At 40.1% G+C, this 17,500-nt stretch overlaps 2 protein-coding genes across 2 annotated transcripts in view; both read left to right on the forward strand.

Moving 5' to 3' along the window:
* The window catches only part of ppp6r2b (protein phosphatase 6, regulatory subunit 2b), an 18,348-nt gene extending 11,235 nt beyond the window's left edge, over positions 1-7,113 (forward strand). Inside the window, exons 14-22 of the mRNA XM_060878784.1 lie at positions 498-595; positions 833-884; positions 1,219-1,346; positions 1,528-1,679; positions 1,860-2,025; positions 2,835-2,908; positions 3,010-3,193; positions 3,908-3,987; positions 4,065-7,113. Coding sequence (XP_060734767.1) covers positions 498-595; positions 833-884; positions 1,219-1,346; positions 1,528-1,679; positions 1,860-2,025; positions 2,835-2,908; positions 3,010-3,193; positions 3,908-3,977 — 924 coding nt within the window. The 3' untranslated portion in view covers positions 3,978-3,987; positions 4,065-7,113. The remainder of the gene's footprint in view (positions 1-497; positions 596-832; positions 885-1,218; positions 1,347-1,527; positions 1,680-1,859; positions 2,026-2,834; positions 2,909-3,009; positions 3,194-3,907; positions 3,988-4,064) is intronic.
* A 1,265-nt stretch (positions 7,114-8,378) lies between these two features.
* On the forward strand, positions 8,379-14,618 carry LOC132851781 (MOB kinase activator 2). The gene is made up of 5 exons (XM_060878785.1): positions 8,379-8,739; positions 12,661-12,812; positions 12,983-13,079; positions 13,171-13,295; positions 13,486-14,618. The coding sequence occupies exons 1-5, from the start codon at positions 8,648-8,650 to the stop codon at positions 13,716-13,718; spliced, it is 699 nt and encodes a 232-aa protein (XP_060734768.1). The 5' UTR covers positions 8,379-8,647; the 3' UTR covers positions 13,719-14,618.
* Positions 14,619-17,500: the final 2,882 nt, after the last annotated feature.

Below are 17,500 nucleotides of genomic sequence, written 5' to 3' on the forward strand. Positions count from 1 at the left end.
ATATATATATATATATATATATATATATATATATATATATATATATATATATATATATATGGATGTTTTGCACAAATTCAAAACCCACAGTGTCACCAAATACAACATCCATATGTCTGTCTCTCTCCAGTGTGTGATAATGACATTAAAGTTTCAGGTCCTTCCTACTATCTTCCTGCTGGACAAGTAAAAGGTGAAAGAGAAAACTGCTTCTATACTCTTAAAAAAATGTTGTCTCTGACCTGTAAAGTCAGGGTCAGAAAGTATTTGTGAGCAAAGTCCCATCTTCTGTTTGTGCCCTGGAATTGCATTACAACAGCTAAAAATGGGGATGGTTACATTAGAATATTCTCACGTCCTTCATTGCCTGTAGAGAGGGGGGCTCATGACAAAAGTCTGCTAAACGTGTGATAAAGGTGTGATGAAAGTCTGACTAAGGTCAGTCACACGTTGGAAAAGAACAACTTTGAGCCGCTGCATCTGTATGTGTGTTTCAGGTCTTTTCTGACTACCAGATCCAGCAGATGACTGCAAACTTTGTTGACCAGTTTGGATTTAATGATGATGAGTTTGGAGAACACGATGATGGCATCAAGTAACTTCACTTCCTCATTATACAAATATCTCCATCACTGATTCTGATGATGAACATTCAGAACATCTGGGATTCATTTTGTACCTGGGATTTTGTGATGCTCTCAATCTATTTTAGTGACTGATTATTTCACTGTGCCATCATCTGTGTGTGTGTATTGTGTAGTGTGTGTGTGTGTGTGATGATTGTATTTTTAGTCAGTGTGAGGTTTAAGTTGTGTGTATGTTTGTTTTTCAGTGCAGCGTTTAATCGAATTGGAGGGATTAAATGTAATCTGGTGGATGAAGGCGTGAGTTTCTTCCTCTTTAATCTGATTTCATTTTACACTTTTTATTTTTAATTATTACAAAATAACTGCAATATTTAAAGTGTATGCGTGTGTGTGTATGCGTGTGTGTGTATGCGTGTGTGTATGCGTGTGTGTATGCGTGTGTGTACGCGTGTGTGTATACGCGTGTGTTTGTACGCGTGTGTGTGTACGTGTGTGTGTGTACGCGTGTGTGTACGTGTGTGTACGTGTGTGTGTGTGTACGCGTGTGTGTGTGTGTGTGTACGTGTGTGTACGTGTGTGTGTGTGTGTACGTACGTGTGTGTGTGTGTGTGTGTACGTGTGTGTGTATCAGCCGAGCACAGGGATGTTTCAGTCCTGCACTAAGGAGAAAATCCGTCCGTTTGATGATGCGGATGAGGAAGAGGACATCTGGGAGGACAAAGAAATCAACTATGCAACTCAAGTGAAATCTAGAACCAGGTGAATTTCACAGATTTAAATTAAAATTAAATCTTTTTTTTTTATTATTATTTATTTATTCTGTTTGTAAAAAATGCTGGAAATTCGTTTGTATTACACTTTTAACAAAAAGCAGCTTTAAAGAATTTAGAAACAGGAAATGACGTCATGATCTTGCTGAACTTTCTTTGTCTCTCCGGAGGTTCGGAGTGACGTCGACGCTGAGGAGCGATGTAGAGGGCGGGGCTCTGAGGCGCTTGGGGTCACCTGACCTGGAGTGTTTTCCTGACTGCAGACAGATTCTGGATAACAGCAGGAGTGAAGATGGAGACAAGGACAGCAGCCTTCCACAGAGTGAGGGTTCTACTGATGATGTTTATCATGTGGAACCAGTCTCCAGTGTCAGGGCTTTATAAGTGTAGACACAGAGGAGGTTATGCTTCATCACCACACTGTCACTCAGCGCTTTATTTCTTTATTGTGTGTGTGTGTGTGTGTGTGTGTGTGTGTGTGTGTGTGTGTGTGTGCTCACAGGTCCAGGTTGGGTGGCGAGTTTTGAGGATGATTTTAACTTTAAGGCAGACTTTGCGGGCGTGGCCATCGACAGCGGGTCCGGCGTGTGGGGCGGAACTACGGTACCTCTAAACGACAGCGAGGATAAAGGCTGGGCCACGTTTACGGACTTCCAACCTTTCTGCTGGTGACATCACACTTTCTTCTCTTCTCCTCTTCTCTTCTCTCTTCTTCTCTTCTCTCTTCTTCTCTTCTCTCTTCTTCTCTTCTCTTCTCTTCTCTTCTCTTCTCCTCTCTTCTTCTCTTCTCTTCTCTTCTCTTCTCTTCTCCTCCTCTGTTCTCTCTTCTCTCTTCTCTTCTCTTCTCTTTTCTCTCTTCTCTTCTCTTCTCTCTTCTCTTCTCTTCTCAAACCCCAGCTCCGGGGGTAGGGATAGACTTGTTAACTGCCCCATACCAGCTCTGTGATCAGAGAGACTTCAGCCTACATTTTTCTTTCACCACACGGGGCAGCAGACTGCGTTTGGGTTAATTAACCTTTAGTCGGTGTATTTAATCAGATTTGGTCGTAAAGTCAAGAAGCAAAAATGATTAGTGAAGAGATTTTGCCCTCAGAGTCCGAGCCAATCATCTGTCGGTTCTTTGTCAGGGTTTACGGTTCTCTGGTTCTATAAAACTTTCTTTTTATATTTTAAAAATCCTTCAAACTACAAAGTTCTTTATGACCCAGAAATTTACTGACAGGTTCTTTAGGGAACTAAATATGGTTCTGTGGCCTTTTCAGTTCTTTCTGGAACCTTCATTTTTAACAGTTCACAGAAATGTTAGTTTTTCTTTAAATTAATGTAACAGTTATTTAAGCTTCAATTTATAAATATGTGTGTGTGTGTGTGTGTGTGTGTGTATATATATATATATACTAGTCATTTTGTTGACAATGGAAAAGCTTATATTATATTATATATTGTTTTATTTATTATGTATATTCTTCTTCTGTAGCTCAGACTCTGGAGCTCGCTGCAGCTCTCCTGTTGACTCGGAGAACTCAGAGAAACAGAACCAGGATAAAGGCGGTGAGAAAGTGGGCTCTGTTTATTCAGCTCTGATTTACACATCAGTTCTATAAGGAGTAAGTGTGTGTGTGTGTGTGTGTGTGTGTGTGTGTGTGCTTCAGCTAGGGGCTCTGCAGCATGTGTGTGGAGTGTGTGTGGAGCAAGGAAAGCTCCTCTGGTGGCATCAGACAGCAGCTCCAGCGGCTCTGACAGTGAGGATGAGGAAGAGAGGAGCGACAGCACCGGTGACAAGGAGAACACTACAGACAGAGTAGACACCAAAACTGAGAAAACACTCTTTAACCGGTAAACAAACACACACACACACTCTCTCTCTCTCTCTCTCTCAATTACTCACACACACACACAATTACTCACACACACACACACACTCTCTCTCACACACACAATTACTCACACACACACACACACTCTCTCTCTCACACACACAATTACTCACACACACACTCTCTCTCACACACACAATTACTCACACACACACACACACTCTCACACACAATTACTCACACACACACACTCTCTCACACACACAATTACTCACACACACACTCTCTCTCACACACACAATTACTCATACACACACTCTCTCACACGCAATTACTCACACACACACACAGTCTCTCTCACACACACAATTACTCACACACTCACACACACAATTACTCACACACACACAATTACTCACACACACTCTGTCTCTCACACACACAATTACTCACACACTCACACACACACTCACACACACAATTACACACACACTCTCTCACACACACACAAACACTCTCTCACACACACACACATACACTCTCTCACACAATTACACACACTCTCTCTCTCTCTCTCTCTCTCTCTCTCTCTCTCTCACAAACACAATTACTCACACTTACACACACTCTCTCACACACACAGTCTCGAACTCTCACACAATGGCGACTGTACAGACGTGTGTAAGATTTCTGTGTTCCTGACACGCTCTTTATTTCCTCCTGAACTCCACAGAGATGCGGACACTAAATCTTCAGGCGTCGTGGCTGAACCTCCTCCATCAGCGGAGCAGAAAGCAGACTGATGGTGAACGTGTGAGTATTCGAGTCATTTCATCATTTACATGTTTACATCACAGCTGGCTTGACTTCATCCCTCTATCTTTCTTTAGGGAAAACTCCAGCTATAGTGGTCCAATGAAGACGCTCGTAGAGTCTCCTCCCGGTGTTTATGACATCATCACTGCCCCGCCCACAACACCACACATCCGTTTCCGCTGAGCGTGTTAAAGTTCTGACTGTGGATGGAAAGACAGCCGAGCGTCTCAGCTGAGAAGCAGGCTGCGGCATTGAGGCGTAATAATGCGGATTACTGCAGTTATAATGTATAGAAACAGAAGAACAGCTAAAACCTAGCGTTAGTGTGGCTTTATATCTTACAGCTACGTGCACTGGCTCTTTATAACACATTCACAAAGCAATGCTGGAGTCTCTATAACAGGTTTATGACGCTTCTGTTTAATCTGAGTTCATGAAGCTTTATGAGTTTGTTTGTTTTTATAAACCTGTCCACGTCTATTAGTTCAGCCGAGGTACGAACTGTGAGGAAGAAATTCTGTAAGGAGACGATTACAGAGAAGCAGGAGGAGCGGAACGTGTCAAGCGTTATTCGTTTATTGTTTAAGAACAAAAAGTGTACATTTGTAAATTAAATGTAAAAAAAATCACAATTTTTCTGATTCTTTTTTTTATTTCTGTTTCTGATTAATTTTGTATTTTTGACGATATATTAATGTGAACACTAACCAGAAAAAAAATTGTCCTGATATCGAGTTTATTTTTTTATTTTTATTTTTATTTCATGGTCCTCAGAAACTCTTTAATCCTTCTTTAAACATCTTCTGTTGAGGAAGTAACTAAGACAAATGACTCTAAAAAGAAAACAGTCAACAAAAACGAAGGAACTGCGTTCAAAAAGATAAAAACGTAAAACGTACAAGAAGCAACCGTAAAACTGTAGATGTATTTTAATGAGAGGGTGCCAAGACTTTTGCACTGTGCTATATTGGTGGGTGGAGGTTGTGAATATCATTTTGGTGAATAATATATAATTAAATAAATAACTCTTAGTGTTCTGTTAGTCTTTTTCGATCTTTCCTCCACAAGCTCAGAACATCTAGAACCTTTAAGAGTTCTTCTGAGGTTCCTCTGAGAGAACGTTGGGTTGAAAGTGTTTCGTTTGAAGAACATCAAACTTCAGGATAAATTTATTGAAACATAAATCAAATGAAGACCCTTTCAGTGAAGAAAGACGACTTAGTGTAATGTGGACGCTTTATAGAACAGTTATAAGAGTTTAAAGGTGCGTTATCAAAGACAATATAAAGACTTGCAAGAGGAGAAAATATAACTTCAGCTCTCTGGGAAAGGAAACTATGGTTCTGGGGTTGATGTGTAATAATAAACAGTGCACAGCGTTATGAATGTGTTATAAAGACCCCATGTACGTGGACTGAATAAAATGAATGTGCAATAAGGCTTATTGTGTAGCGCTGTTAATTTGTGAGTGTGTGTGCGCGTGCTTGTGTGTGTGTATGCAAACCTGTTTTTCTCAGATGTTATAAGCATGACATAACCACACCATAACTCATTGTAGAATATGTCCTGCTTTATATGCAGTGGCGTAACTGTGATGTTACTGTTACTTGTTTGTAAATTTTAATTCATGCCTTATGAACAGTCACGACAAGGCTATGACCACAGAACATCTTCATCTCTCACTGGCTGAAACATGTTACGTGATGATGTGTGCAGCAAAAAAGTCATGTGTTCTGTGATTGGTTGTAAATTATTCTGGCGGCTTATAACACAGTTATGACATGGTTATGTCAGGCTTATGAATGTGTTGTGGAAGGTAGCTAGTTTTCTCAGGTATGGTGATGATGAGGTGTGCGTGTGTGTGCGCGTGTGTGTGTTTTACCCTTAAACACGTCTAAAATCAGCTTCAGTTATTACACACTACACGACTGGGCGTAATATAAGCAGTAACACCGTGTACGTGATGATGAAATACAACGCTTCAGTGTGAGAGAGTTTGGAGGCAATAATTTGAGGTGATATTTCAGTGGCTTTGCTTTCACTACACACACACACACACACACTGTGTTTTAAATGATGTATGAATTTGCACATTTTTCATCTTTATCAGTTGTTGCACTTTAAAAATTTCATTCTTGAAACCAGAAGTTAGATGATGATGATGATGATGATGATGAAGACAATGATAATGGATGATCATACGGAGGATAAAGATAAATGAATGATTTTGACGGTGATGATGATGACTATGATGAAGAGATGGAGCTGGATGTTTGTATGTTATATACAGACACGTACAGGTCGAGTGTTTGATTTTTCTTAGTTTTTTTTGTTTGTTTGTTTGTTTGTTGTTTTAAGCAAATTGACCATAAATGTCCTGAGTTGAGAATAGAGTTGTTCATCGGGACGTGATCACACCATTTATTCCCTTTCTTTTTGTCTTTAAAACAGATTTCTGTCCCTTGCTCATGTGTGTGTGAGCTTTAGAGTCATTACCTTCTGATGATCCGTTTTGGTTCGTTGTTCTTTTCTCTTTCATGCCGTCTTCCAGATTCTGTGCACTTTTTGTCATGGTGTTTATGCGGCTGTTCTTTTTGCGGTGCAGATTACGGTAGCATACGACTTCCTGTTTGTAAAATCTGTACAAAATAATGTGTAGTAAATATTCGAATAGATTATTAGTGATCGTAGCTGCAGTCATGTATTTTTACGCCGTTCTCTTTATGAATAAACGTTAGAATTAATGATTATTATATAATTATAATTATACTGATATTAAAACTGTCCCTGTGTCCAACCTTCTTTTTTTCAGGTTGTCTTAAAAGCACTTTTTTTTAAACACGATATTATGATTCATTATGATGTGTGTATGAGTCAGGGTTATAGTCCACCTGATCGATAAATAAATAAATAAATAAATGATGTTGTGTATGTGTGTAAACAAAATGCTGACGTGTAAATGAACACAACTCCGGTGTCCCTCTGCTGCGGTCTCGTCACGTCTCCGGCCTCCAGCTTGTGTGTTTGTTGTAAAATGAATCTGATTATTATTTTTTAAATGATTATAATTCAATACTGTACTTTCGGCTTCATTGAATCAATAAACATTTCAGACGTGTTAAATTGTCGCGTTTTATTTATTACGCACGAAGACGGATCGAAATTATCTCGAAGTTCAGACGGTGTTTAAATCAACTGCAAGAAAAAATACATTTCTTCAGAATAATCTGAATCTGGGCACGGTGACTTAGTGGTTAGCACGTTCTCCTCACACCTCCAGGGTTGGGGTTCGATTCCCGCCTCCACCTTGTGTGTGTGGAGTTTGCATGTTCTCCCCGTGCCTCGGGGGTTTCCTCCGGGTACTCCGGTTTCCTCCCCCGGTCCAAAGACATGCATGGTAGGTTGATTGGCATCTCTGGAAAATTGTCCGTAGTGTGTGATTGCGTGAGTGAATGAGAGTGTGTGTGTGTGTGCCCTGTGATGGGTTGGCACTCCGTCCAGGGTGTATCCTGCCTTGATGCCCGATGACGCCTGAGATAGGCACAGGCTCCCCGTGACCCGAGGTAGTTCGGATAAGCGGTAGAAGATGAATGAATGAATGAAGATAAGATAAGACCTTTATTCGTCCCACATGGGGAAATTTCTCTGTTACAGCAGCAAAGAGAAAGAAATGCAAATATATAAAAGAATAGAGACATAAAATATTATACAGTATAAACACAACACAATGTATAAATACAGAGAAGAAAAAAGAGACCACGAGTAAAGGTTTTATCTACTGTATATAAAACCTTTAAGGGTTCCCAGAGGGACAACCAGTGACTGCTTGTGGTGCTTCTTGAATGATGAGCTTATTTTTCTCAAGAGATTCTACATGGAACCTTGTAGGTTCTAAACAAAACCTTCAACAAACAAAATCACGATTTTAAGGCCCTGTTTGTGAACAATGCTCAGAGTGGCTGCAGAGAAGAACCAGTGAAGAAGAATAAAACCTTTAGTTCTCCAAAGTTCTCATAAGGAACTAAAACCTTTTACCTAAATGTGTAATATTAGATGTAGATGCTGAGGTCTTCAGATTTTTTCCAGAATAACAGAACTAGAACGAAAGAAGACAGGAGTTCAAAATATCTGACATGCAAACTGTACATGGTTCTGAGCACCAGACGCTCTGGGCTTTGAAGAATGATTTATTGAGACTGTGTAGGAGAACCGAGGACCACAGCGCACCTAGAGGAGAGAAGTGACACGTCAGGAGGGAGGGGCTTCTGGGGTAAAAAAGGAAGAGCCATGTGTTGGGTTAGGGGTGGGCTTGTGTGTGTGTGTGTGTGTGTGTGTGTGTGTGTGTGTGTGTGTGTGTGTGTGTGTAAATATTTTCTCAGCACTTGTGGAACCTGTCTGTCTGCTTTGAGTGTGTGTGTGTGTGTGTGAGAGAGAGAGAGAGAGAGAGAGAGAGAGAGAGCACAGTCTGGGGTGTGGAGAAAGGCAGAAATCACACAGACGGACAGGAGAACTTAACACGCCTGACGTGGACTTGTGGACTAAAATGAAGTGTGAGGGAGTGTGTAAGAGCATGAATCTGTGAGGACAGAGAGAGAGAGAGAGAGAGAGAGAGAGAGGAGGGAAAGAAGTCGTCTCATGGAGAGGCTCCTCTCTTGCTATGGGGGGATGTCAGAGTTTTATTGGCTCTGGGGACGAGGCTTCACACACTCTGACTGCAGAGAACCACAAAGACATCAACACGCTGAAACTGTGAGTGTGACTCTCTACACACACACACACACACACACACACACACACACACTATACAAACACTTTACACATATAAACACACACCTTCTGAAAAAAGCAAGAATGTGAAGAAGAAAAGTTCTGTGTGTGTGTTTTTGTGTGTGTGTGTTTGTGTGTGTGTGTGTGTATGTGTGTGTGTGTTTATATCTTGGTGAGATTATATATTATATCTGACAGTTTTGAGCTTGTGGGGACATTTGACTGGTCCCCATGAAGAAATCTGCTTTTTTGCTTTTTGTATATATTTAATTCTAATCTAAAATAATAAATAAATAATATAATATAATAAATTCTAACTTTTTTAAAAACAGTTGAACATTTACTTTTTAGAGCTTAGAGTTTATTTAGCATAGTGTTAATCAGCTGCATTAATGATTATGCGTAAGGAAGGTCCTCATAAGGATAGAAACGATCCTTAGGATTTGTGTGTGTGTGTGTGTGTGTGTGTGTGTGTGTGTGTGTGTGTGTGTGTGTGTGTGTGATGCAGCACGCTGCACCTGTTTATAGATAAACACTTCTCGGTGTATTTACAGACTGTGAGCACGACAGGAAGCGAGAAGGATCATGTTATAAAATATTAGTGAGTTCATTCATGCTGCTGAGTTCTGGACTGATACCTTATGGTTTCTATAGCAACAGAGGATTCACAGCTCATATGGTGTGTAAGAAGATGTTTATTTTCACATTAAAGGAAGGAGTCTCCAGTGTCAGTGCTGTACGGCTTTATTCTTTAGAGTTCTTCTGTTATTGTCCCTTCTGATGAACCTTAAAGGTTTTATAAAGGACAGCAGAACGTTTTAGTGTCTTTTAGGGATCATTAAACTGTTTTTTTTTCTTTCTTTTAAAGGGAATGTGTTCTACTCTTAGAGTTCTACTTTCTTTACATTCTTTGTTGTTTCTCTGGTTGAATCCTTAAAGGTTCTAAGTGGATTCCTACTGCGGTTGGTTTTCGTTTCTGAAACGGTTCTAGAACACATTTAGGAAGCAAAATTGTTCCATTTCAGTTCTGTGCTGAAGCTTTTACACGCTTACAAAATGTAGAACCCGATAAATGAGTGTTTTTATATCAGAAAACAGCACATTTGAAGGGGTCTACGCAGCACCTTCGGGTTCTGTCGGCTGATTATGGATCTGTAACAGTTTGCTCCTGGGTCACAAACTGCGTCATCAGATCAACATAGTTTCTCCAAAGTGCTGCCACGTGGTTCTGCGGCACCGCTGACGTCCTCGCCGCGTTTCCGTATCTGTAAATCTGCACTGTTCTGTGTTTAAATGGTTCTAACAGAACCGGGAGTGACATGTGGAACTGCTACCATGCTCCACCTCCGTCACCACCACAACTGCTTCCTCATGTTTGGCCTCGATCCACAGACTGACTTCCACAGTGTGTGTTCCTGCGATCGCTTTCCAGCTGAGTTTTCAGTCACAGAACCGATCGGTGACTCAGAGACCGACAGAAGAACCGTCGGCTCATCAGACTGACTCACAATGATGTATAAATCATCACTTGGTGAAATCGATGCAAACGTGGTTCTACCCACCAGCTACTCTACTACAGCCAAAGCAAACAGAACGGCAGCCTAGTTAAACACTGGTGGAACACGTGCCTTTCTGTTTCTCCTTGACTAGAACTAGAACGTCCAGCTTCTGGGAAAGTCAGCTTGAGTTCAGACGGGTTTGGTTTCATGTTTTCATGGAACGTTTTTAAAATCTGTGAATAATTTGCAGCTTCAGTCTGTTTCTTCATGGGAACCTTAATGGGGTTCTTCTCATAGTTCCTGCAAAGTTGAAGCTCTAGCCCCACTCCTTCAGTTGTCCTTCTTAAATAAAGGGTTCTTCAGGGTTTTTTACATGTTCACTGGATACTTCTTTGGAGTCCTGGACTTCTAAAATAATTCTACTAGGAACCCATCCTGATAGAGATACCCTGTAATGTAGGTCTACATAAAATCATTAAGGTTTCCAGCAGAAGGAACTGAGAACCCTTTAAAGTTCTAAATATTCTAGGAGACCATGACGATGAAATGAATGAATGCTGAGAGGTTTGATGGATGGACATGATGAAAAACCTTTTGTTTAAGGGTTCCTCATAGAACCTTAAACTTTAAACATCTTTTTGTAAAGTGTAGCAACTGTATTATTTATAAAGAATAACACGTCTCATCTCCGTCTCTTAGACCTAGAACCATTAGCAGTTCTGCTTTAAAGAACTCTTAAAGAACTCTTGAAGGTTCTATGTTCTGAGTAGAAATCTACAACAGAGGGTTTCCTTAAGAACTCTTAATTTTCAAACCCTTAATGAACATTGAACAAGAACTGAATGTTTAAGAACTGAATGTTTAAGAACTGAATGTTTAAGAACTGAATGTTTACGTCAGTTCTTAAGAGACACAGAGATCACACTGGAGACTCCTTTAGCACATCATACACACACACACACATACACACACACACACACACACACACACAGGCGCACACACACACATTTATCCTTTGATTCATTTATTTTTTTGTTTCTGACCATCATGACTCTACACTTCACTCTGAATGCTGTAAAGAAACTATAACGTTGTGCTAATGTGCTAATTTTACTACATGCAAAACAGTTGTCACACTGCAAACCCACGTACACATGCACACACACACACACACACACACACACACACATGCTCTCGCTCTGTTACCATATATATTTACACACTGAGGGAAAGTCCTGATAACATCCATCCTGAATTCAATGTGAAACTGACCAAACATTCACAGGAAAAAACTGTGTGTGTGTGTGTGTGTCTGTGTATGTGTGTGTGTGTGTGTGTGTGTGTGTGTGTGTGTCTGTGGCCTTGTTCTGACTGATAAACACACACGTCATACATTATTCCTGTGTGTGTGTTGCTAAATGAAATGTTTTCACATCAGATTCGAAGTGAATTTGTAGGTTTCTGTAATTATAAATAATATAAAAGTGAATTGTATGAAAGAGAATTTCTATAAAAATTAAAATATCTTTGGATTTCTGTTTCACAATAAACAAAACATGCAGTCGAACCTGACAGTGAGTGATGATACAGGAGGAATGTGCTAACACACACACACAAAAACACACACACAAAAACACACACACACAAAAACACACACACACACAAAAACACACACACAAAAACACACACACAAAAACACACACACACACAAACACACAGACACACACACACACAAAAACACACACAAACACACTCACAGACACACACACACACACACACACAGACACACACAAAAACACACACACACAAAAACACACACAAACACACTCACAGACACACACACACAGACACACACACACACAAAAACACACACAAACACACACAGACACACACACACAAAAACACACACAAACACACACACAGACACACAAACACACAAACACACACACACAAAAACACACACAAACACACACACAGACACACAAACACACACACAAACACACACACACACAAACACACACAAACACACACACACGCACACACACAGACACCAACCTGATGCTACTTAGTGAGAATTCCTCTTCTCATTATTATTATTATTATTATTATTATTATTATTTAAGTCAGAAGCTATTCAGTTAATCTGATATCCTAGCTGCGGTACCTGTTGTAGATTGGAGTGTCATGTCAGTGTCACTGATGAAGTGATGTTCCAGAGACATGAATGCAGACGTACGAGTCTCTTCCTGATTAAATCTCTGTACATCCTTAGAGATCTTTCACCAACACAAAGTAAAAATGTTTTAAGATCATAACAATCCCTATAAGCAACTTGGAAAAATTCATTGGTCATGTGTGTGTATGTGTGTGTGTTTGTGTGTGTGTGTGTGTGTGTGGGACTCAGGAAGAACAATAATGTTCAAAAAGCTCCAGCTCTACAAGAAAAGGCGTCCCTGCAGGATCACTTCCTGAGAGAACGCATTTCAGATGTCGATCTGTTCACACTGTCTGCTCTACCACACGGCCTCGACCAGAACGAGTGGCTGGCCTTTAATGGTGAGAAACACACACACACACACACACACACACACACATTCACACACATGACCAATGACTTAACAGTCATCCTTTATCTGTTAAAGACAAAAAATCATTGTGTGTGTGTGTGTGTGTGTGTGTGTGTGTGTGTGTGTGTGTGTGTGTGTGTTTAAACGCTTTAATTTCAGCTATCTCATTCTTTAAGAATATTAATCTCATCTCAAGCGCTCTGTCTGAATTCTGCACCTCGACCAGCTGTCCAATGGCTAAAGGACCAGGAAATAAGTGAGGAGTAAAACAACAACACACACACACACACACACACACACACAAACATATTATGTACTGTATATGATGTGTGTGTGTGTGTCTGTAGGGTGTATGAATGGACAGATGAACATGGGAAGAAGTTGAAGTGTTCGGCTCCTCTCTATACAGATTACGCCATGTCCTACGTTCAAGAACTGCTCACAGATGAGAACGTCTTTCCCACCAGGGCAGGTAACACACACACACACACACACACACACACACACACACACACACACACACACACACACACACAGAACATAGTGTAACACAGTCAGCAATCATTTTTATCAAATTTTGATATCATTTGCATGTTTGTAAGAGGACTTCTGTTATGTGTGTGTGTGTGTGTGTGTGTGTGTGTGTGTGTGTGTGTGTGCAGGTGTAAAATTTCCAAATGGATTCATGTTCCTGGTCCAGAAGGTGTTCCTGCTGCTGTTTCGGACTCTGTCGCACCTGTACAGTGCTCACTACAGAGACGCCGTGGCTGTGGACATCCACCCGCACCTCAACACACTCCTCACTCACTTCATCACCTTCAGCCACACATTCAGACTGATGGAGGCTTCAGAGATGGCGCCACTTGATGACCTCATCAGCGCTCTCACACATTAACACACACAGATTGTGACTGTTGTGTGTACTGTTAACTGAATCAGAAATTCCCTTGTAGACAAGTGTGTAATTCATGTTAAACACACATTAACCTCACTCACACACACACACACACACACACACACACACACACACACACATCAGCACACAGACTGAGGGTCACTAATGACGTAAGGGAGGAAAAAAAAACTGGACTGGCTTGTCTGTGTGTGTAAGGTGTAGATCAGCCTCTGATCTTTACTCTAGGGCATATTGTAAATATTAAAGTACTGCAAACACACACACACAAAGACACACACACACTCACACTCACACACAAAGACACAGACACACACACACATGGACTGTAAATCTGCTTGTATGTGAGTCATATCTGGTCTGACTGGTTTATAATGGAATAAGATCTGTTTACACACACACACACACACACACACACACACACACACACACACACACACACACACACACACAACCTTTATCCTATATTATGCACAAACAGATTTATAATCTATAAACCCCTTTGTGTTTTTTCTTTGTTGACGTTGTATAAAAATTGAGCCAAAAACTTTTCACATTTAATTTGCATGTAGTGAAGAAGAAAATATGTGTTTATTATAATATTTTGTACTCTTTTTTTTACAAGCTTCATCCACTCACTCGTAACTAAGTGAGGATTATAACCATGACACAGGAAGATTTCTGATGATTTACTGTAAAATAAGTGGCCTCAGCTCCAGCAGTTCAGTTTACACTTTACTTTCTGATACAATTCTGTTTAATCATCTCTCAGATTGCGATGCTACATATACCTGAAACATTTCACACACACACACACACACACACACACACACACACACACACACACACACACACACACACACACACACACACACACACACTTCCTCATGCTCATATTCCTACAGAAATTAAGATGAGACTGATGGTGTGTTTGAGACACGTCTTAAATACAGACTATTATCATCATGGCTGTTACTAAGCCTGGTGTAGAAACAGTAAAGCGTTCGGATTATTCTCAATATTCTGGTCAGAAAGTCGCCGTGTTCTGAGAATTCAGTGTGTCGCTCATTTCCTTTATAAACACCACAGAATGAAACACATTCTAGACATGTTCATGTTACACATTAAAACTTGTCTCTAATTCTATAAAACAAATTCCCAAAATATTTTTATTATAATTATTATAAGAAACATTGAATTTCAGACTGAATAAATCTGTCTAAATGATCATTTATTACACCTCGTAGTGTTTTCGTGGTTAAACTTATCTTTAGAAACATTGTTGAAGATTTTTGAACATTAATTTCTAATATAAACATATTACAGATTTGTCTTTAAGTGTTCAAATGTATGCACTGTGTATTTAATTTGATTAATTACATCAAGCCTTTTTTGTACAAATGTCACTTTTTGAAAAATGCAAAAATACTTGTGATGTTCAGTGCTTTAATATAGACTGTTCACCTGTAATATATTTATCTTACTGACTTAAAGTAAAAACAATTCAAATTAAAAAGGTTTGTGATGAAGGTTGAGAAATCAATAAACGCCTAAGACATTTTTATCCAGCAGGGGGCGCTGTGGTGTATAAAAGACCAGAATATTTTTTCTTTTTTATAAAGCAGTCATTTTAAAACTCTCTCTCGTGTCACTTTGAATCCATTCTCTCATTTTTATTTTTTATTTTTTATAGATATTTCACATTTTTTTAGCTTTAGCTTGTATTTTCCTTCCATAACTGAACAGTTTCTCTTTATCTCTCCAGGTCCTGATCAGTGCCAGCAGGATCAAGTGAATCAGCATGAGTGAGATTTGTGTAACAGTGTTGAAATAAAATTAACGACTCTCTGATGGACCTTTAATGGATTTTTGAGGAGTGTGTTGTAACAACTTCACACCTAGAGACTAAAAACACACACACATTTACAGTAAATCAATGCTAATGATATAAACCACACACACAGACACACACACAGACACACATGCAAGCACACACAGACACATGCACACACACAGACACAAACACACAGACACACACACATGCACAGACACACACACAAAACACACATGCACAGACACACACACACATGCACACAGACACACACAAAACACACGCACACACATGCAAGCACACACGCACACATGCACAGACACACACACATGCACACAGACACACACACATACACACGCACATACACACATGCACAGACACACACGCACACATACACACACATGCACAGACACACACACATGCACACAGACACACACATGCACACAAAACACACACACATGCACACACATGCACAGGCACACACACATGCACACAGACACACATACACACACACACGCACATACACACACACATGCACAGACACACATGCACACAGACACACATACACACACATACACACACATGCACACACACATGCACAGACACACACATGCACAGACACACACACACGCACACACACATGCACACACACAGCTGATGTCATCTATCACCTTTTTAAGCTCTTGATCTTATTCCAGACAGACAGACAGACAGACAGAGAGAAATCGGGCACAAAGGTTCAAGGTCAAAACGCTCACAGACACACGTACACTCAGCTCATTTACTTTCTCTGTCCTAACACACACACACACACACACACATCTACAGGAAACAATAAAGTGTTTGAAATGAACACTGTATAAATAAGATGTACATGGGATACAAAAGCTTGCATAAGTTTTCACCCCCTTCAGCTTTTCTGCATGTTGTAGTGTTACAACCTGGACCTGGAACTGAGATTATACACCATGAATCTACTCAAATATCTCATCATATTTAAATGGTAGAAGAATCTCTATAGTAAAATCTGTGATTGTATACATTTGTTATACAGGTTCCAGTTTGTACCTCTAAGATATTTTGAAAGAGCAGTTCACCAATGTGAAGATGCAGAAGAAGCTAGTTATGCTAACTAACAGAAAATAACTTGTCCCTGCCCTCACTGACCACAACCAGCAAACTTTAATGACATTCGTTGATCATTTATTCGTTAAATTTGTTCCATTACAGTATTTTATTAAAATTAGCCGAATGTTAAGTAGCTCTGACATTTTGTACTGTGTTTTTTAGATGTTTAACCCCATCCTTTACTGTCACCCCAGTGGAGTCACTGGATCTAAAAAGACCACCCAGTGTGAAAAGTCCGGCTCTGAATCTGGTAATAACACAACTATGAAGCCACACACACACACACACACATCATTTGGCAGATGCAGTTATCCAGAGCGACTAGCATTATCTCATTTATATACAGCTGAGTAATTGAGGGTTAAGGGCACAGTGGCAGCTTGGTGGACCTGGGATCAAACTCACAACCTTCCGATTGGTAGCCCAACACCTTAACAACTAGGCTACCATATGCCCCATATACACACAGACACATATATGCACACACATTCACACACACACACACATACACATACATACACACACACACACACACACACACATACGCATACACACACACACACATGCACACACACACACGCACACACAACCACACATACACACACACAAACAGACATACAACACATACACACACACACACACACACAAACACACACATACACACACACAAACACACACATACACACAGACACATACACACACACATACATACACACACACAAACATACACACACACAAACACACGCACACATACACACACACACAGACACACACACATATCCACCGCACACATACACACACACAC

The sequence above is a fragment of the Tachysurus vachellii genome, chromosome 9, assembly GCF_030014155.1.
Source record: "Tachysurus vachellii isolate PV-2020 chromosome 9, HZAU_Pvac_v1, whole genome shotgun sequence".
Lineage (NCBI taxonomy): Eukaryota > Metazoa > Chordata > Actinopteri > Siluriformes > Bagridae > Tachysurus > Tachysurus vachellii.

What these genes read in the sequence shown, in the direction of transcription:
- LOC132851781 (XM_060878785.1), top strand. Translation starts at nt 8,648, where the DNA reads ATGGGGGGATGTCAGAGTTTTATTGGCTCTGGGGACGAGGCTTCACAC. An exon ending in GACATCAACACGCTGAAACT is followed by an intron (nt 8,740 to 12,660) that starts GTGAGTGTGACT and finishes TGTGGGACTCAG; the next exon opens with GAAGAACAATAATGTTCAAA. An exon ending in CGTCTTTCCCACCAGGGCAG is followed by an intron (nt 13,296 to 13,485) that starts GTAACACACACA and finishes GTGTGTGTGCAG; the next exon opens with GTGTAAAATTTCCAAATGGA.